The sequence below is a fragment of the Lynx canadensis genome, chromosome C2 (genome assembly GCF_007474595.2).
Source record: "Lynx canadensis isolate LIC74 chromosome C2, mLynCan4.pri.v2, whole genome shotgun sequence".
Taxonomy (NCBI): Eukaryota; Metazoa; Chordata; class Mammalia; order Carnivora; family Felidae; genus Lynx; species Lynx canadensis.
Window position 1 is genome coordinate 14244757 of NC_044311.2, and position 22894 is coordinate 14267650.

The 22894-nt window shown below is 35.0% G+C and overlaps 1 protein-coding gene across 1 annotated transcript in view; it reads right to left on the reverse strand.

Annotated features, from left to right (window-relative positions):
• The window catches only part of ZCWPW2 (zinc finger CW-type and PWWP domain containing 2), a 131353-nt gene that overhangs the window by 61008 nt on the left and 47451 nt on the right, over positions 1–22894 (reverse strand). Inside the window, exons 3-4 of the mRNA XM_032594660.1 lie at positions 17267–17615; positions 5934–6093 (exon numbers count right to left, since the gene is read on the reverse strand). Coding sequence (XP_032450551.1) covers positions 5934–6093; positions 17267–17610 — 504 coding nt within the window. The 5' untranslated portion in view covers positions 17611–17615. The remainder of the gene's footprint in view (positions 1–5933; positions 6094–17266; positions 17616–22894) is intronic.

Here is a 22894-nt window from a genome sequence, read left to right on the forward strand (position 1 = left end):
ATGCTTAGAAAACAAGCACACAAATAAAAAATCTGAATCCAATAGTACCAAATTTACAGCAAATTTTATATCAAATATGGAATTCATACAATAAAAACTTATGAGAATTTGCTTGTTATGCAGATTATTTGCAAGCAGGAACACGGTGCAAAAACACATATAGAGAAACGATCCCCAACTTATGATGGCTCCACTTAGAATTTTTCAACTTTACAATGGTGCAAAATGATACACATTCAGTAGAAATCATACTCTAGGTTTTGAATTTGGACCTCTTCCCGGGCTAGCGATATGTGGTGGATACTTTCTCATGATGCCAGGCAGTGGCAGCAAGCCATAGCTCCTGGTCAGGCCACAATCACTACAGTAAACAACCGGTACATTGACAACCGTTCCATACCCATACAACTATGCTTTTTTTCACTTTCAGTATAGTATTCAATTACATGTAATATTCAACACTTTATTATTCACTAGGCTTTGTATTAGATGATTTTGCCCAACTGTGGGCTAATGTAACTGTTCTGAGCACATTTAAGGTAGGCCACACTAAGCTATGATGTTTGGTAGGCTAGAAATATTAAATACATTTTGGACTCATGATATTTTCAACTTATTATGGTTTTATCAGAATGTAACCACACTATAAGATGAGAAATATGGGTTTTATATATATATATATATATATATATATATATATACACACACATACACACACACATATATATAATTGATATTACAAATGTAGTTTTCCATGGAGTTAGGTCAACAGATTTGCATCCAGTCTTATTCCATTACTCTAAGAGCAAAACACTGCCTGATGATCTAGTTATACACTAATTTGCTAATCCTTATTACAAACTACACTCTTAGAATCTGGATCCTAATAAGCAAAACACTTGCTCAAATAGATGTTAATCCATATTCACTTGTTACGATGATTGCAAATGTAATTTGAAAATATCAAGAGTTCTGCTTGGTCACTAGTCCTCCAAAGGGGAACAACAAGGGGCAAACAAAGAGCAAGTCTACCAGAGACTTCCACGATTCAACCTTTTAGAATTAAAAGATGAGAATTTTCCTCATTTTGTAGGCAAATGTGGGGAAAACATTCACAATAAACCAGGCCACTGCTGATGCATAAGTAAACTGGTGTGGTATAGAAAGATAAATAATTTGGACTTTGGAGTTAGACAATGATTCTAATCATTATCTCATCTGTTGGTAGTTGAATGATGTTGGGCTAGACAAGTAGCCTGAATCTTGGTTTCTTTTATATGTCAAATGGTGACAATCTTCATGGGATTGCTATGAGACTTTAAAACTTATATGAAAAGGATCTACTCAACCCACGGCCTATGGCAGAGACTCATTGCATCTTTGCTGCCTGTGGGCTCTTTTAGTCATTGGAGTCATCACAGTGCATGTTGACATTGGAGCCCTTTGTTGGAGGATATTTATTAGACCCAATTTATATCCAATAAATTGATCATCAGTTGGTAAGTTCTACTCATATGTTTATCATTATACAGAAAAGAAATAAACTTACTTTATAAGTTACTACAGGGTAACAAGTTGTGTTATTTCTATTTACAGACTGGAAGATTTAGAGTACTATGATTTTAGTCATTTGGCCAAATTCTTCGGAGTACCGAAATTTCAAAATGGTCCATCTAAAGATACAAGTTACAAAGAACTGGGACATCCTTTGTGCCATCATTAGTGCATTTGTTGGAATAATCCCATGGGCTTAACTAAACAAGGCCTGTATCTTCTTCACTTTGCTTATCTGTTATCTGGTAGGGAGGGGGCAGTAGCAGTCATTCAGGGATCCAGGCTGAGAGAGTAGCAAATCGACATTTCAAACATTTTTGGTCACAGTGCCACGGGGAAAGTGAACTCTGGAGGATGTTGCCCTGCACACATTATGTGCTCAAAAAGGTGGCATTCATCAATTCCACACAACTCACTGGCCCCACCCCACCACAAGTATCAAATATGCAATTCTTTGTAATAGGAGGAAAGAAATCTGGAAATTTTTGGAGAGCACTATTAATGCTACTCCAATTAGGAAACAGAATTAGGAGTTGCAGAGCTCAACTTTAGCAATATGGCATTGCTCCTTGCTCATCTTCCTGGAAAATACAGGCAACTCCATAATATAATGGGTTAATACACAAATGATATCCAAAGACATAGTTGCATACCTACAGGTACACCCTACATACAGTAGTAAGCAGACCACTAAAATATAAAGCCAAAAAAATCCATTCACATCATGGACAAAATAAACCCTTAAATTTTGCATTGGAGCATCATAACATAAGGGGTGAACTATCTATGTTTTCTTGGCAATATGAAAAACTAGAAAACTGCAGGCCAAGCAATCACTGGTTGGAGTGCATTATTTATGTCCTAGAAAAATTATAATGACTCTATACAACCAATAAGATGGATGATCAACTTAAACCTACTAAAAATTAAATTCAAATTATATATCAGCTTTATCAGCAATATCTATAAATTATGCAGAATGTTGAGTGACAGGAATGACCTTAAAGTTGTGTTCAATCAAACAGATTATTATGGGTTTGACATGTGAACATATGGCAGTAAGCATTATCACCAGGCAAACCAAAGTAAAAGACTAAGCAAAGAAATAGAAGGCAACAGGAAACAGTAAGCCATAACCAAAGTTATATTACTACACTAGTCAAGATAAAGCCGACAAAACTCTGATGCCTCAAGTTGAGAAAATTTAGTCTCTGGCCTACACATTAGATTCATCTGAGGAACTTGAAATTACTGAGGCCTGGCCCTACACCAAGAGATTCTGATCGAAATGATCCAGTAGAGTAGAGCTCAGGCATTGCCACATTCTTGTTGCTGTTGTCATTTTCTTGTTATTTTGTAAAGCTTTCTAATGCACAGCCAGGCTTCAGAAATGCTAAACTAAGTCATATAGTCTGTCAAGCTAAAAAATAAACTTGCAAATAATGGGTTCTGCAGACATGTATCTACTAAATACAAGAGAACAACATCTGGGTTAATTGGGGAAAGAACTGTATTCCATGTATCAACTCTTAAAGAAAATAGCCATCTGGAACATGTTCATATTTATTTTAAGTAAGGGGGGAGATGGGTTTCAGCTGTCTATAGAGCTGCTGATTTTATAGTAAATGAAAAAATAACTGTATGAATAAACTAATATAAATTACAAATATACAATCTAAATATTGCCTTCAACTGCTTTCTAAAGTATATCCAGTGTATCTATGAGAAGTTTTATATGTTGGGGAAAAACTTATCCTCTATACCTATCAATAGGCAGTGACAGAGCTCTGTTGTGCTTTCAACGATAAAATTAGTAAGTCAGTGGTCCCATAAATATATCAACCAGGGGAAACTGACTATTCAAAAAAAAATTGACAAACATGAACTAAAAGAGTTAAATTTTTCATAATCTAAAATATAACAATATTTCATTTTCTCACAGGTGCATATAATGTCTTTGTAGGGTTACATATTTCTCTCCCACCTTAACATATACACTGCAGTGTAGTCCATATTTAGTGAAAACTCTTAAATATTTAATCACCTGTTAAACTAAGCTTATACAAATTAGGATAAAATGATGTTAATATGTGAAATAAGAGTTGGTTTAAGCAGTGAAAGTTATAAATCCTTTGCCAGTTTTAGAAAAAAAGATCAGACAACTTGTACAATGTGCATCCTCTTCCAATTCTAGAAAAATCTTTAAGTCCACATTGGCTACTATACAGTATTTTTCAGGTGAGTGACCTTTTTTATGGAGGAAGGGGTGTGAACTTAATATCTGGATCAATGTGGTATAGTGTAGAGACAGAATATGATGCTATGGGAGCTCCAGTGAAGAAAGGACCATTAAAATATTAAATTTCTGGGAAGTCTAGACAAGAGAACTATAGGTTGGGGCTAATACTATCTCCATCTCCCAGGGACAGGGAAATCTCAGCTATCCCTGGAAAATACATAGATTGAAATGATTCTTTTTCAACCAATTTCTCATATGTAACATTTTTGTTTACCATTTTTCTACCTTGGTTGGCAGGGTTTCTGGAGTCAACCTCCTTCATTCTGTTTCTTGAGTAGTTTGGGGGCAATGAGGCTTCAATATGAGTCTTCCCATCCTGGTAAGTGGAGATCCTTAGATAGGCAGGAGTGGGGAATCAGAGCACAAAAGAATAATCTGACTTGTGCCAGCTGAATTAGGTAGAAGGGAATTAAAATTTCAGCCTTGAATGAAGAGACCCACAGAGAAAGTCACCCCTATTATTATCAGCTGCAAGGGAACAAGAAAAAGATACAGACAAAAAGAGTGAGACACACACACACACACACAAAAGAGCATGTAGGAAAGGTACCCTGAGTGACAGTAGAGAAGAGAACTGCCCAAGCCTGTGGGCACCCAATGGGTTATCTACCTAGAGTACCTGGCTAGCTGGGAGACTGGGGGAAGGAAAAGGGGAAATGAATACTTTATTTTTCTCTGTTCTCATCCTTGTTAGGGGTCTGCTTAATTTAAGGAGCCCTGAATTGATGGTCTTTGCAAGAATTTCCAAGTTTGCTTTAATGCTTTCAGAAGGTTAAAAACTTCTGGGTCCCGATGCTTGAGTTTAGCTTTGTTTAGCATCAGATTTTTTTCCTTGTCCCAGGGATTAATGGTATGCTCACTGGAATCAACTTAAATTAATCCTGACAGGATTCAAATCTTGAGAGAAATATTAGTTGAGACAATTTAAAAATTCACTTCTAGTTTTCACTTACATTTAAATATAATTTCTTAAGAATGCCTTGCTCTTTACCATATTGTCAAATGTCTAAGATTCTAAGGCCTGCTTCACGAGAGCTAGAAGGTTTTCCCGTCCTTTAGGAAAGGGGAGAAGGGCACAGAAGGGAGAACAATTCTTCCTGTCTTCTGTGGTTGCCAGCAGAAGTGGCTAGGAACACATCCAAAATGTCAAAGCAGAGAAGGTGCCTCACATTAAGATGACTGACTCACAACTACCATGGAATGAATGTATGTATGTTATTTCATGCTTAAATATTTTTATTAAAATGGCCTTCCATTCCAGTTTCTTTCAAGCTGCATGGAAAAAAGATAGTGCTTATGTCAAAGATATAGTAAAAGCCTGTTTTAAACTACCTCAAATTTACACAGATTTACTTACACTGTGGATTAAATGGTGTGGTTTAAATGTACATTCATCTATATGTGTATTGGAACATATATATGCTTCACCATAAAATAGAAACAAAGGAATCCACATTTCTGACATCTATTTTTAAATCAGATTTCTAATGAAAGCATGGTTTGCAGATGAAAAGTTTCATTATAAAACAGACACAGATAATTGAATTGATTTATAATAACTAAACCAAACCCACGGAAATAGATCCACGTCACCTACTCTCATTAACCTGAGAGTCCAGCCTATTCATTAATTGTAGTGTGTGATTTAAAGTTTAAAAAGATACTGAAGGAGTTAGTATAATGAAATATTCTGTTTGAAATTTGAAACTCTGGTTGCATTCCACAATTAATTTTCCCTATGAGCTAGGGCTACAACTTAGAGTCTTCTCAAGGGAAATTTTAAAAAATTACCAACTGATAATCTTAAAATTGTTTCAAAAGGCAATTATGTAAAGTCCTCCATTGATTCATACTATATTGCCATTAGAAAAATAAAATTTAAAACTGCTCTAGTTTTCACACTTCCTTCGAAAAAACTTCTTTAAAAATCCAAATATTTGGTTTAAACAAATAGTATATACTATTTTGTTCATATAAGTATAAAACTAAATAATTATGTATCTTTTAGGTTCTGAGACAAAAATGGCCATAACTAAAAACAAGCGCCAGAAGAATAAAACTCGGATGTTACTGTACCTACCTTTAATGTGATACTATAATGTCCAACAAATGTTGCATTTATCCATGATCTTGAATGGGGATCACCCAGGAATTCTATGTGATACTGTTCAACATTTCCATCCAGGTCATAGGTCACATATTTCCCTTTAAAAGGATCTGGGCAAAGTATCCCTGGCCAGCTTTCAAAAGAAAGTAGTTTTAATTATTTTGATGCTTTAAAAAAAAGGCAGAAATCAATACATCTGTTATAATCATATATCAAACTTTCTCCTAGGAATTTTTAAAACTCCCCCAAATTAAACATATTCATACTTGTATCCTTTAAAAGTAGGATATTCACTTGATAGATGTAATCAGTTGTATCTTTGTAGATATAGAAAGATTTGGAAAAGTCACATATTTAAGATAAACATAAGATACAAGGAAAAAGAATTATAAGACAGAAGGATGATCTCCAGGATCTGTAAGAGACATTTAGTCAGGGCTAATAGGAAATGTAAGATTCATGGCAGCTTTGAATCAACTCTAACCAATCAGAAGGCTTAATTACTAAAATGTCAACCCACTGACAGTTTCTGACAGGGTAGAAGAGAGCTGGCATTTCCTGAGCCAAAGGGCTCAGGGCTGCCAAAGGGGTACTGGCAGCTTAGGCTGCGATAACACTAAAAATTCTAACTACTGTGGGAAATGCAGAAACAGAGCTCAGCAGTTCTATATTGCCCCTTCCTTGCATCTGCTCCACTGGAAGACCAAATTTCCAAAAATTTTTAGTTCTAGAAATAAGATTTATCCTTTACTAAAAATAAATCTTTAGAGGTATGTTCTTTCGTGACATAAACCTCTAGAAATTCCTTGATAGGTTTCATTTTTCCATTTGGCAAAAACATATAAATATATATATGTATATACGTATATATATCATATGTAAATGTATGTTACATATATAAAGATATATATATCACACATATATATGTGATATATATAAAGATTTATATATATGTGATATATATAAAGATATATATATCTGTATATGTATATAGATGTTTTTAAGATATATATATATATATATATATATATATATACATCAACTAAGTTTTGACTGTTTTAGCAATCTTTTGAGACTCTGACCTAGTGTTCGGAGACTAATGCAGGAAAGGAAGACAGCAAATAAGGTCAGGAAGCTGTGACTAAGGAATGCCAAGTTCTACTTCGGTTTGCAGCTCTCTTGTGAAAAAAGGTAGTCAGGTTCAAATCAGAAGATTCAGGCTCTTGTTCTGCCTTCTACCAGACAAGAGGCCTCAAGCAGGTAACTAAGCCTTGCTATGACTCTGGTTCCTCACTGTCCTAGTTATAAAATTCAAACAAGTACATGCTTTATACATTTTTTGGGTTTTGGCAAATCAAAATATTGTAGAGTGCCATCATTATGAACCAAACTGTGTTCCCCTCACCAAATTCACATGTTGAAGTCCTCATCTCCAGTATCTCAGAATGTGACTGTATTTGGAGATAGTGTCTTTAAGGAAATAACTAAGTTAAAAGGTGGGCCCTAATACAACATGACTAGTTTCCTTATAAAAAAGAATATTATGACACATACATGCACAAAGGGAAGACCATATGAAGAACACAAGGAGAAAACCATCCACAAACCAAGGTGAGAGTCTCAGAAGAAATCAACCCTGCTGACACACCTTGACCTGAGAATTTTAGCCTCAGAAGGGTAAGATAATAAATTCCTGTTATTTTTAAGCTACCTAGTCTTTGATACTTCATTATGGCAGCCCTAGCAAACTAATACAATCATATACAGTAAGATTGTTGGTATAAATGAGAAGTAGGAAGAATGATACAAAGCATTATTTTGCCGCATTTATTTAGAAACTGGACAAATTGGACATTTAGGTAATTTTAAAACCTAGAGGAAGCATACAAATCATGCTATAAAGAATCTGAAATCACAAAAATGCAAAATCTACAAATTTCTTGGGTTTGAGGACCATAGATGGTTGATCTTCTACTAAATTATCTATTGATATGAAAGTTACAAAGTCCTAAATATAGAAATACATCTACCATACCACTGTAAAAAAAAGTCTTTACAGATCACAAATAACACAATGTAAACTAACACAATATGTCAGAGTTAGTATTAATGAAAAAAAATTTGATTCCAAGAAGCTGACATATCCCAAGTATAGTTGCCAGGTGATGACTTGGGTGCGCCAGTCACCAGGGATGGTGGAGTATGTGAATTGAACAGGATGCTGAGCAGAGTTCTTTGACTCTTGGGCCTTTCTGAGTTAGGAGAAGGGGCTGTCTGGCAGCCCTAGATCAGGGAAGAGGAAGGGCTGGAGGATCACAAATTGAGTCAGACAACATAGAACCCAAAGAAGTCTAATACTTTGGAAAACTGGAAATGATAATGGAAAAGTCAAAGAGAGGTTCAGGACCTATCTAGTTATTATCAGGTTCACATCACAGTATCACTGCTATTTGGCAATCTTATTGGGCTCAAGAGTGCTTAAAAGAAACCTTGAGTGGAGTTTATCTTTTAAACCTACATTGGAAATCTACATTTCTGAAGGAACCCACTCAAAAGAAAAAGATTTCAATAGGCAAATAAATGACTAAGAATGAATGGCAGCTGCATTGGACACTTCTAACTTATCAGAAATCAAGAAACAGTAGGTCCTCCAACTGGATTAATAACTACTTTAAAAGAAGCCAAATTGTGATTGTTATATTTGTTGACTGCTCTGTAAAATGTAAGGGGTTCGTGTTTAATACTAGGTGATTTGCACCTCACAGCAATTTTAAAAAGGATTATTGCCAAGCAATATCAAATTATAAGTAGCATCAACTCCATTCAGTGTAAAACAATCACAGGATTTATAACACTTGAGACATGAAAAGAAATTTTGCAGTTACTCTGTTTAAGATAAGCTTTTCTGACACAAATTCTGATACAACTTCTTTTACACACAAACCTATTGGGCCCAAGAGTATTCAATTTAAATTATTATTTTAAAAAATATAAAATAAAAATAGAGGTGACTCCTAAAAATAATTAGATGCCCATGAAAGAAAAAAGCTTCTATTCATTATTTAAAACATGTTATATAATAGAAAATTTTGCATGCTGGTTTACAGATGAATTATGAAAAGTATCATCAAATGTCCAAATAACTGGGGCACTTTAGTATTTCTTCAGGCAGTGCAAAGGAATTGTCTGACTCCTAGTCAAGCAGGACTAGATAGAATGTACCAAATTGCAGGAGAAGCTGAGGAGAGGCAATGGCTGCAGAAAGCAAGATTACCTCTCTCCACATGCGACAGCCATCATTTTCTCTGACTCCGTGTGACTGAAGAAAGCTGATGTCCATTTTTTTGATCTCACTCTGAACTCCATTTGAGTTCTAAAACTGTCAACAATGACACTGCATTGTGCACCTCCACCCCCCGATTTTTCACATTCATATTGATGAGAAATTCTAAAGTGTTGTCTGTGGGCTTAGAGGGAAAGAGGGAGAGTAAGAGATAGCAACCCGATGGGAAGGTATCAGAATTACAAGAAAAGTCGTGTGATTAATTTTAGAATCTGTGGGCGGTGGGAGGTAAAATACACAAACACAACACAAATAGATCCATGTATTGGAATCCACTTGGAGAAAAGGAGAAATTTGGATACAACAGGTAACTTCAAGCGCAAATATACCATGAAGAAACTGATGTCTTACACATTTCTCATCCAGTAGAAATGATCTTTTTTTTTTTTAATGTTTATTTATTTTGAGAGAGAGAGGGAGCATGCATGAGCAGGAGAGGAGTAGAGAAGAGAGAGAGAATTCCAAGCAGGCTCTGTGTCATCATCACAGAGGCCAACATGGGGCTCGACCTCATAAACCATGATTTCATGGCCTGAGTTGAAACCAAGAGCCAGACATTTAACCGACTGAGCCACCGAGGTGCCCCAGAAATGATCTTTAATAAGATAGCTACTGCCTTCAATAGAAGTTGAAGCTTAAGCATGATTTCAGTTGCTGTGTATTTATACTCAGTGAGAAGTACATGACTGTTATTTTCAAACCATGGTTTGGATGTTTAAGAGGAGAGCAGATTTTACTTGGGCCTCCTTCTTTATCTATGGGAAACAAAATGGATGAATTGGAATCATCACTAACTGAATGTCATACTTGCCACAAAATCTCTAAGCTGTACCCAACTACAGGGGGCTGATGGGAAGAGGAGATTCCCCATCCCCACCCCCCCCACATTATAAGTATATTAATCTATAGGCAAAATAATGCAAATAAGAAATAATCAAATAATATTTTATAATAGTGAAAAGATCTAGTAGAAATCTCACTTTAGAAATTTAAATACTATATCTAAAATGTATCACTGGATTGGTTTGTTAATTTAAAGGCATATTTTACTATTAAATTTTACTACTACACTACATTAGAATGCAAATATATTTTCTGTAAACTTATTTTTGTATTTATGAAAAACTTTGTAAAATGTCTGTGTAAATATGCCCAAGGTAGTTACCCTAAATAGAGCCTAGTTTCTGCTTGACAATGTATCTTCTTCTGCTAAGGAAAATATGCACCATTATTTTTCACTTTTAACTTCTATGCCGTTTCTAGCTGAATACCATGCTATTTGATCGATTTTTAAAAATTAAGGGTGCTTAAACATTAGGAAGATAGTTTTTCTCTTCTTAGTACATGTAGGTATCCCCACCCTAAGCACAACAGACATGCATAGATCAAAGACAAGAAGCTACATATGTACTTTTGTAAGCATGTAAGTGTGTAAGCATGTAAGTATAAGTGTGGAGGTATCTCACAATGTGGAGGTAAATGTAACTATTATAAATTGATTTTCCATGGAGTTTGCCCATAGACAAAGTGCTTTCTCTTGAAAATTATTTGTTTTTATTACATAAAGATTAAATAGGCCTTTCTAGATTCTGTATCAGTGTCTCTTTGGCTTTTTTAGCTTTATTAGAAAAGGTCAACTCTTTTGTAAAGACTAACTCTGAGATGTTGATAAGATTGAATTTCTGAGCCTTCAAAGCTCAGTGTAAGACCCATAGGCTAACAAGAACTGACCCAGATAATGTTACTTCCTAAGTGTCTCCATAGCCACCTAGCTGGTCTTTCCACTTGAAACTTCAACGTCTTTAATGTTGTTTAATTAAGAACTGATGTTTGATTGTTTTTAGTGGGTTAATTCTACCTTTATATTCTGCTATTGCAATTTATCCTGTTATAATCTTTGTATGTATTTACTGTAACAAATAAAAAATATAACTAGATTTGAGTTTTTATATTTTAAAGTTATATTTTAAGCCTGTATTCAACTATACTTATTTCATAAAGAGGAATACATCTGATTACTTAGCCAAATGCATTCTACTCTTTCCAATAAGCAAGAAGGTAGATATAGCTGCATTTTGCAGGTATTCTGATGGTTCTAATCATAGATTAGACACATTTAGTGGCTGGAGTAAAACATGTTTCATGTGTATTTCAAGTTCTAACCCTCAGTTATAAGCACAAAACTGCAAAACAAATTCCTAATCAGATTTATAACATAATATTTCAGATATAGTGACAAGAAACAAATACATTTCTTGAATTAGTTATTGAACCTTAAGAATTTCCATTAGAAAATAAAACCTCTATGCTTTCAAAATATTAATTTTAGATCTGAAAAATGACATGGGACTACAAATACTGTCATAAGTAACATCATAAAATAAGCATTTATATTCATGCCTTTTTTTTAGAGAGCAAGAGCAAGTGAGTTGGGGAGAGGGGCAGGAGAGAGAGAGAGAATAAGAATCTTAAGCATGCTCCATGCTCAGGGTGGAGCTGGATGTGGGACTTGATCCCATGACTCTGAGATCATGACCTGAACTGCAATCAAGAGTTGGTCACTCAATCAACTGAGCCACTCAGGTGCTCCAATATTCACGTCTTTTAAAATATTTTTTTACATAGCTATCTAGCTCCTCTTCATGCCAATCCTAATTATTTTACAGAAGAAAATAATATTTTTATGATTTAAATGAATAATATGTATATATTTACAATATTTCATATTTGATCTCTAGAAAAGTACTCAGTAGCAAATGGTACATATCTCAGAGAGATTTCCATATTTGCAAAGACATTAAATGTATTAGTTTGCTAAAGCTGCCACAAAAAATACCATAGAGTGAGTGGCACAAACAACAGAAATTTATTTTCTCATAGGTTTGGAGGCTTTAAATCTAAGATTAATAGGTCAGCAGGGATAGCTTCTCTTGAAGCCTCTCCTTGGCTTGTAGATAGCTACCTTCCTACTGTATCTCTACATAGTCTTTCCTCTATGCATGTGCATCCCTGGTGTTTCCTTGTGTATCCAAATTTCCTGTTCTTATAAGAATACTAGTCAGATTGGTGTGGGGCCCACCCTAATGGCTTATTTTCACTTAGTCACCTCTTTAAAGGCTCTGAATCCAAATACAGTCACTTCTGAGGTTTGAGCTTGAAAGTATGACTTTCTGGGGATCACAATTCAGCCCACAACAGTAAGTGACAGAATAAGAACATAAATGTAGGTATTGAACTGAAGGCCTCTTATGTATGTGGTGTGTGTGTGTGTGTGTGTGTGTGTGTGTGTGTGTGTGAATGTGTATATGTATGTTAACGTGAGTCCATCACAGTCTCTCTATGAAAGAAAACATCTTATATTCTTCATGAAGAATAGCTAACTGTGAATGAAAACAAGGTAATATGAGGCAGAGTATCCTAGCTTTGAGAATGTTAAGTATGAGAATGCAATGTAAAATAGCAAGGGATTCTGGGAAGATAGTGCCAATGTTATTGTAGTTTTAGAATCTCCTGAAATTTCCCCATAAGTACAGGTAGAACAACTATAATAGCAAAGCCAAAACCTGACACACAACATCTATAACAAAACTAAGTGATAAGCTATCCACATAAACTACCAAAATAGGAGCAGGCAGGTTCAAACTACTGACAGTTACAAGACCCACATATTACTAGCATCTGTATGAGGGGAAACGGTGGGAGGGGGAAGGCAACCAGAGGTCTGATGGGTTTGTGAAATTAAGAACCTCAAAACTGAAAGAAGTACTTATTGAAAAGTGCAGCAAGTCAACGTGAGCACAGCAGCCAAACTACGAGGGGGGTTACAACAAAACCTGAAGGTATTAGAGCAGTCTGGGCCCTATGAACACTTAAAACTAACCAACAAAAAACTCCCTTATCAGGACAAAAGCTTACACTGATGAGAAATTGCTGAAAGTATAATCCAAATCAAAGAAGAAAGGATCAATACAGATAAAGGAAAGAGAAGGTACAAATAAAAGTGGGGATACAACACCAAAAGCACCATCCATGAAAAAAAGATGGGTAAGTTGGACTTCATTACAATTAAAAGTATCTGCTCTGCAGAAGACATTGGTAAGAGAATGAGAAGATAAGCCACAGACTGGGAGAAAATATTTGCAAAAGACATATCTGATAAAGAAATGATACCCAAAATACACAAAGAACTCTTAAGCTCCCCAATAAGAAAATGAACAACTGAATTAAAAGATTGGCAAAAGATCTGAGTAGACATCTCATCAAATAAGATATACAAATGACAAATAGGCATATTAAAAAATGCTCCACATGACATGTCATCAGGGAAATACAAATGAAAACAACCACGTATGTCCATGAAAATACATAGGGGAAACTTAAATGCGTATCACTAAGCGAAAGAAGCCAATCTGAAAAGGCAACATATCATGATTGCAATAATATAGCAATCTGGAAAAGGCAAAACTATGGATACAGTAAAAAGATCTCCAGTTGCCAGGGGTGGTGGGATGGATGAATGGTGAAACACAGGAGATTTTTAGGCCAGTGAAACGATTCTGTATGATACTATGATGGTGAATACATGTCATTATACATTTGTCAAAACCTACAGAATACACAGTACAGAGATCAAACCCTAATGTAAACTGTGGATTTTGGTCACCAGTGATAGGTAAATGCCGGTTCACACACTGTAACAAATGTGCCACACTGTTTTGAGATATTGATGGTATGTGAGGTTGTGTGGAACAGGGGAGGAAATATGTGAAAAGAAAAATGCTAAGAAATTTCAGAAAACAAGTTCGTATTTTTGATACTTTGAGAAAATAATAGAATAAGGGGCTTTGGGTATACGATTTAGACAAAAAGGCTAAAGAAAATCTATTCTGCAGATTCCAGTTCTGGACAAGTTGAAATAGACTCAATTCTCTATATTCTTCCCACTAAGTACACCAAAAATTTCTGGGTATTATATTTCAAACAAACATAAGAATATTCTAAAAGATGAAGAGAAAATAAGCCAGATAAGGACCTTGGGACCTGAAGAATGATATGACAGGGAGCTGCCTGAGTGTTCTTTTTGCCTCATTATCTCCCAGATTGGGTGCTAAAGAAGCCAGCAACTCAGAGACACCAATGGGTGCAAAGGAACAAAAAGTCCATATGAAGCCTGCTTTCTCAAGTCAAAGGACCAGCATAGGGAAAGCCTAGCAAGACAGAAAACTTTTAAGCAATAGCTGGGAAAACAGCTAAATACCATGGAAAAATCTGCAGATCCCAACTCTATCCCCATCAACAAAGGTCAAGTGGTGAGCCTACACTTCAATACACCCAGCAGTAATAAAGCCCCATGTCCTTCCCACTCAGGTGGTGGCAGAAGAGGCCTACTGGGAAGATGGAATTGTTATCACCTTCCAGCATTAACATGGTTCTCCCCCCATGGTATCAGTGGAGGTGAGTAACAAGATACTCTACCTCTCTCAGCCAAGTTGGTGACTTGGCTCAACTCTCATCCCTGCCTACCAGTAATGAAACACCCTTCCCTTCCAAGAGACTAAGTGAAAGCTGAGTAGAAAACCTAGGCTTCCAACTGCCATCTGGCAGTAACAAAGAGGTTCCCTCATATCCCTTCAGTGCAGTAGTAGGAGCAGCCTGCTAAAACAGATTTAAATAAAATCCAAAGTGAAAATAAACAGAAGATAGAGAGAACCAAATGTACATTTTACAACAGAAAATACAATAACCAAAACAAAAAAGTCAATGGATACCCTCAATAGCAGAATGAATATGAAAGAGGCAAGAATCAGTGAACTTAAGGTAGAAATGATCCAATCTGAACAACAGAGAGAAAACAGACTGAAAAAAATCTCTTAAAGAACAGAATTCATGTCATATAAAATGAAAGAGACACAGCAAGAGTCCCTCCAAAGCAGCTCCTGCCCCAATACAGCCTGCAAGCAACTCCAAGGGGAACTGGTACCACTCCAAAATGACTTCTGCCCCAGGGAGAGGGGAAGATAACCACACATATCAGTGCCCCCACAGTCCCAGTGGCCAAACTTTATAGCTGGCAGCACAGAGAGGGTGCCCTGTTGATCAGTCCAACTGTCGCCCCAGCAGGCAGACTGGGGACAGACATCTGGTCTGACTGCTGACACCACCCAACCACAAGCCCATGACAACCTAGACTGACCCCTTAATGGCACAAGGACCAAACGTTGCCTAGTGCACCCACAAGCAAAGTGGGCCACTGTAGCCAACTGGACTAAGGCAAATGCAACTCAGCCACATTAGTAGGGTGCAAGCAAATCACACAGGACACACCTCTGTTTCTGGTGAACAGGGAGCCTTGCATTATAGGCCACAACAGGACCTCCTTTTCATAAGGCCACCACTTTCAAGATCAGGAAACATAGCTGACTTCATTAATACATAGAGACAAACACAGAGAGTTAGACAAAATGAGGAAACAGAGGAATATGTCACAAATGAAAGAACAGTACAAAGCCACAGCAATACAGCTAAATGGAACAGAGATAAGTAATATGCATGATAAAGAATTCAGTATTGGTCATAAAAATACTCACTGGACTTGAGAAAAGAGTGAAGGATCTCAGTGAGACCTTCAAGAAAGAGCTAGAAAATATAAAACAGAACAAGTCAGAGATGAAGAACTCAGTAACTGAAATTAAAGAAAAAAACACACACACTAGAGGGAATCAGTAGCATATTAGATGAGGCAGAAGAACAGATAACATCTGGAGGACAGGGTAATGGGAAGCAAACAAACTGAATAACAAAAAGAAAAAAGAATAATAAAAAATGATAACAGGTTAAGGGAACTCAGTAAAATCATCAAGCATAATAAAATCTGCATTAAGGAGTCCCAGAAGGAGAAGACAGAGAAAAGGGGCAGAAATTTTATCTCAAGAAATAACAGCTGAAAACTTCCTTAATCTGGGGAAGGAAACAGACACCCAGATCCAGCAAGCATAGAGAATGCTCAAAAAAATCAACTCAAGGATGTCCACACCAAGACACATAATAATTAAAATGGCAAAAGATAGCAATAAAGAGAATTTTAAAAACAGCAAGAGAAAAAACAATTACATACAAGGAAAGAAGCCCCATGAAGCTATCAGCTGATTTTTCAGCAGAAACTTTGCAGGCCAGAAGAGAGTGGTCATGATACATTCAAAGTGCGGAAAGAAAAAAAACAAACAACAAAAAACAAAAAAACAAAAAAAGCCCCAAAACTTGCAACCAAGAATACTCCAGCAAGGCTATCATTCAGAGTAGAAGGAGCGATAAACAGTTTCCCAGACAAACGACAGTACATATTGCACACTTGGGAAAATCAGTCTAGTGTGGGAAACGCTGAGCTATACAATAGTAAATCTATAGAATCTAAAAGAAAAAAATATTTTGGGCATCTAGTCAACAATTATAGAATATACATTCTTTTCAAGACAGACTATGCTGGGCCATAAAATAAGATTCAAAGAAACTGAGTACAATATATTTAAACTAGAGCTCAATATCAGTAAGATATTTAAAAATCCCCAAATATTACATAACTTAAAAATACACTTCTAACAGCTCATTTGAAAGAAGATAATCACACAGAAAATTAGTAAATATTTGAAACTAAAGGTAATAAAATACAATATATCAAAATTTGTGGGATAATAGCTAAAGCTGTGCTTAAAGATAAATTTATAGCTTTGGTTGCCTGTTTCAAGAGGAAAAAGGATTTAAATCAGTTACCTAAAGTTTCTAATTTAAAAAATTAGAAAAAGAAGAATCAGACCCTAAAGTATCAGGAAAATAATAGTGATGAGATCAGGAAACAGTTCAGACAAATAGTAGAAAAAAGTTGATTGTTTGAAAAGTTTAAAAAATTCATAAACTTAGCAAGACTGTAACTCAATGGTTTATTATAAAACAACAACAAAAACTTTACCTTGGCCAACTCTGTAATTTTACCAAAACCAGACTTCCAAGAGGGAGTTGTGAATAGACAATCTTAAATCCACTTTGATGAAGCTGAGACTCTTCAGGAAAGTCTTCTTCAGCAACAGAGCACTTATTGTATCTTGAATCAGTGTTCATGAAGCAGTACCATGGTTTATTGTGATCAACTCTGGCTGCATCCTCACTTGACAACAATCTCCACTTCAAACAGCTTTCATACTCACACTGAACCCACAATTTGTTTACGTACATACTGTTTTCCGCTGAGGAATCCATTGCAGCATTACAGTATTCTACTATTACCATCCAATTTTTCTTTTTCCATAAATGCATTTAATCTGGAAAACCAGAAGAAAAGAATAAATATTCAAGAATATGAGGAAAGAAAGTTCAAACTAAAATCAGAGAAACAGCTCTATTATACCTTCTTTGTCTACATCTTCTCTATCCCATAAAGACTATACATTTTGAACAATGTATGTTTCTACCTACCCAGAAAGAAAGGAACAAAATAGAAGCATCAATTGCTCTGGGCATAAAATGCTTCAAACTTAAAAATAATTTTTTAAGTAACAAATAAAAATAAAAATAAGAATGACCATTTTTACAGAGAAAACTGAAGCTAAGAAAAGTAATTTGTTTGAGGTCCCAGAGCTAGGATATGGTAGAGTTGGGATTTAAATGCAGGCAATTTGGCTCCAAATTCTGTGGTCTTACCTACTTAAACTGTACTGCCTCTTTGGATGTATATGTATATGAAATTATGTGATAACCCTTTTCTAGTTCTGATGAAAATCAAGTGTAACAAAATATTTCACCATATCAAAGTTTTAAATCTCCTTTTAAAACTAAAGGAATCTTTTGCTTATACAGTTTTGCCTTTTATCCATTAATTCAAGTGGTTTGAAAAAAACATTTCTCCGAGTATTTTATTATAAAAATTTTTAACATACAAAACATTAGAATTATATGATTAAGCCTCCAACTTCTAGGCTCAATAATTATGTACTAAAAATAATATAACTAAAATAAAGTAAAAATATTAGCAACTTATTTTGCAATAAAAACCTACTTTAAAGAATGATGTCAATATACCATATTCATGAGTTAGTAAAATACTATTCTCCAAGTATAAGCACCATTTAAACAAGCTCTTAATTCATGAGTTAATCATATGTTTAGAAACTCAATTACTTATCGTATTACAGGGTCACCACAAATTGCTTTAGAAATTTGCCAACATATGCCAATAGCCATGGCTCACATTTTTTTTTTTACCTGTTAATACTGCTCGTGTGAATGTATCCACAGAAAATAAACTTACAAGAGACTATTCTACATATACGAAGACCCAAGAATATTTAGTGTGGCACTATTTATCATACTGGAAGAGTGGAAAAATCTGAAAACATGAAGACCAAATCTTCTGGAAGATAAATATAAAATTTTGCTAATAATATTAATTAGAATTATTATTTTTTAATTTTTTTAATGTTTACTTATTTTTGAGGGAGAGAGAGAGAGAAAGAGAGAGAGCATGAGCAGCGGAGGAGCAGAGAAGGAGACACAGAATCCCAAGCAGGCTCCAGACTCCTAGCTGTCAGCACAGAGCCTGGCTTGGGTCTCAAACTCACCAACAGTGAGATCATGACCTGAGCCTAAGTCAGACACTTAACCAACTGAGCCATCAAGGCACTCCGTTAATAATATTAATTTAAGATTTCTGGTTATTTAACTGGTGAGGAAATTTACAAGAAGCAAGACTGCAATTTAGATTGCAGTTGAAATGGCTAGTCTTCCCTACTCTCTGGGCCACTAGATGGTACAGCAGAAGTTGCTGAGTTCAGACTTCAGAGGCAAATTATATGTGAACTCCTGGTTTGGCTACTCACCAGTTGTCCTTGGGTAAGACATTATTTTGCATTTCACATCACATTATGTGTATTTTCCTCCTGTGTGTGTGTGTGTGTGTGTGTGTGTGTGTGTGTGTGTGAGAGAGAGAGAGAGAGAGAGAGAGAGAGACAGAGAGAGAGACAGTTTTGTTTATGTATTTTCAATCATTGTATCATCTTTGACTATACTAAGACAGGCATAATATTGAATAGAAGCCATGATGGTAGACACGTTTTTCTAATTTCAAAGAGAATGGTTCTATTTGACTATAAAATCAAATATGTATATATATATATTTGTAGAGAACATTAAAAGATTACAAAAAATTTTTTTCCTTTAATTACCAGTTTACTATAAGGATTTTTTTTTTTGCTAGTCATGAAGTACTGTTGAATTTTATCAACTGCTTTTCTGTATATATTTAGGTAAACAAAGACTTTGTTAAGCCTGTTAATTGGGTATGTTGTAATAATGAATTTATTAATGATAAACATACTTGCATTCCAGGTAAACCCTACATTGTCAAGCGTTAGGAGAATTTTTCTTTAACATATATATTGCTGTATGAAGTTTATTAACAGTTATTTAAGATTTTATATAATTTTATATATAAGATTTTATTTAAGATTTGTATATATAAACATATGCATATGTTTGTAGATGAGATTGGTCTAATAATTTCAATTCTCTTCTTTTTTGTCTTTGTCTGGTTTTGATATCAAGATGAAAATAGTCTCATAAAATGAAGTGCAGAATGTCTCCCCTTTTGGCAAAGTTTGCCCAAGGGAGGAATTCCGAATTCTGCCATACATCTAAGAATTCTGGTGTATCTACTATGTCTCTCATTATGTTTCTTTCACTCTGAAACTTGTTTATATCTTCTTTTTACTTCATTCATCTTGTCCATACTTTTTAAACAACCAGAGTTTGAGTCTCCCCATTTCTTCTTTTCAAGTTTTTATTTAAATTTTAATTAAGATATAGTGTAATAATGGTTTTAGGAGAATTTAGTGAATCATCACTTATATATAACACCCAGTGCTCATCACAATATGTGCCCTCCTTAATACTCATCACCCATTTAGCCCATTCCCAACTCACCTCCCCTCCAGCAACTCTGTTCGTTCTCTATACTTAAGAGTCTCTTATGGTTTGCCTCCCCCTCTCTTTTTTTTCTCCCTTCCCCTATGTTTATCTGTTTTGTTTCTTAAATTCTGCATAGTGAAATCATACGGTATTTGTCTTTCTCTGACTTAGTTCGCCTAGCATAATAAACTCTAGCTGTTTATAAAATCTACATTGTTGCAAATGGCAAATAACCATTCTTTTCTATGGCTGAATAAGATTCCATTGTATATATACTACTTCCATTGTATATATGTATACTTCCATTGGACACTTGAACTTTTCCCATAGTTTGGCTATTGAAGATAATGCTGCTATAAACATGGGGGTGCATGTGCACTTTCAAATCTTATTTTTGTATCTTTTGGGTAAATACCTGTGTACACATTTTAGCAATATTTGTTCTTCCAACCTATGAGCATGGAATATTTTTCCATTTCTCTGTGTCCTCTTTGATTTCTTTTATAAGTGTTCTATAGTTCTCATATTACATATTTTTTACTTCTTTGGTTAGGTTTATTCCTAAGTGTCTTATGGTTTTTGATGCAATTGTAAACAGGATCAATTCCTTATTTTCTCTTTCTGCTGCTTCATTATTGGTGTACAGAAATTCAACAGATTTCTGTACATCGATAGTATATCCTATGACTTTGCTGAATTCGCTTATCAGTTCTAGCAATTTTTTGATGGAGTCTTTCAGGTTTTCTACATGGAGTATCATGTCATCTGCAAATAGTGAAAGTTTTATTTTTCCTTGTTGATTTTGGTGTCTTTTATTTCTTTATTTTGTATGATTGCTGAGGCTAAGACTTCTAGTATTATCTTAAAAAGTAATGGTGAGAGTGGACATCCCCATATTGCTCCTGACTGTTGGGGAAAAAAAGCTGTTTTTCTCCATTGGCTGGGGGTCTTTCATATATAGCCTTTATGATGTTAAGGAATGTTCCCTTCATCCCTAGTTTGTTGAGGGTTTTTATCAAGAACAGATAGTGTATTTTGTCAAATACTTTTCTGCATCTATTGAAAGTATCATATGGTTCTTATCTTTTATTAATGTGGTATATCATCTTGACTGATTTGTGAATACTGAACCACCCTTGCAGCTCAGGAATACGTCCTAGTTGATCGTGGTGAATAATTTTTGATTTGTTACTATCTTGAGGATTTTTTGCATCCATATTCATCAGGGACTTTGGCCTATAATTCTCCCTTGTTTAGTGGGGTCTTTATGTGGTTTTGGAATCAAGGTAATGCTGGCCTCATAGAATGAGTTTGGAAATTTTCCTTCCATTTATATTTTTTGGAACAGTTTAAGAAAAATAGGTATAAACTCTTCTTATGTTTGGTGGAATGCTGCTGGGAAGCCATTTGTCTGTTAGGAGATTTTTGTCTGTTAGGAGATTTTTGATTACTGATTCAATTTCTTTGCTGGTTATGGGTCTGTTTAAATTTTCTATTTCTTCCTGTTTCAGTTTTGGTAGTTTATGTCTCTAGGAATTTGTCCATTTCTTCCAGATTGCCCTATTTGTTAGCATATAATTGCTCGTAATTTTCTCTTATAATTGTATTTCTGTGGTGTTGGTTGTGATCTCTCCTCTCTTATTCATGATTTTATTTGTTTGGATCCTTTCTCTCTACTTTTTAATAAGTCTAGCTAGGGGTTTATCAATTTTATTAATTCTTTCGAAGAACCAGCTACTAGTTTCATTGATCTGTTCTACTGTTTTTTGTTTGTTTCTATATCATTTATTTCTGCTTTAATCTTTATTATTTCCCATAGTCTGCTGGCTTTAGGCTCCATTTGCTCTTCCTTTTCTAGCTCCTTTAGGTGTAATGTTAAGTTGTGTATTTGAAATTTTTCTTGCTTCCTGATGTAGACCTGTTTTGCTAGATATTTCCTTCCTATAACTGCTTTTGCTGCATTCCAAGGGTTTTGAACTGCCATGATTTGTTTCATTTTCTTCCTTGTATTTTTTTTCTTCTTTAATTTCCTGGTTTAACCCAATCATTATTTCATAGGATGTCCTTTAACTTCCATGTATTTGTAGTCTTTCCAAATTCTTTCTTGTGGTTGACTTCAAATTTCATAGTGTTGTGGTCAGAAAATATGCATTGTATGATCTAAACCTTTTTTGTATTTGTTGAGGCCTGATTTGTGACCCAGTATGTGATTTATTCTAAAGAATGTACTACATGCACTCAAAAAATAATGTGTGTTCTGCTGCTTTAGGATGAAATGTTCTGAATATATATGTTAAGTCCATCTGGTCCAGAGTGTCATTCAAAGCCATTGTTTTCTAATTGATTTTCTGCTTAGATGATCTGTCCATTGCTCTAACTGGGGTGTTAAAGTCCCCTACTATCATTGCATTATTATCAATGAGTTTGTTTATGCTTTTTATTGATTTATATATTTTAGTTATTACGAGTTGGGGGCATAAATATTTACAATTATTATATCTGTTGGATAGACTCCTTTATGATACAGTGCCTCCTTTATCATCTCTTTATTTTAAAATCTAGTTTGTCTGATATAAGTATGGCTACTCCAGCTTTCTTTTAACACTCATTAGCATGATAGATGATTCTCCATTCCCTC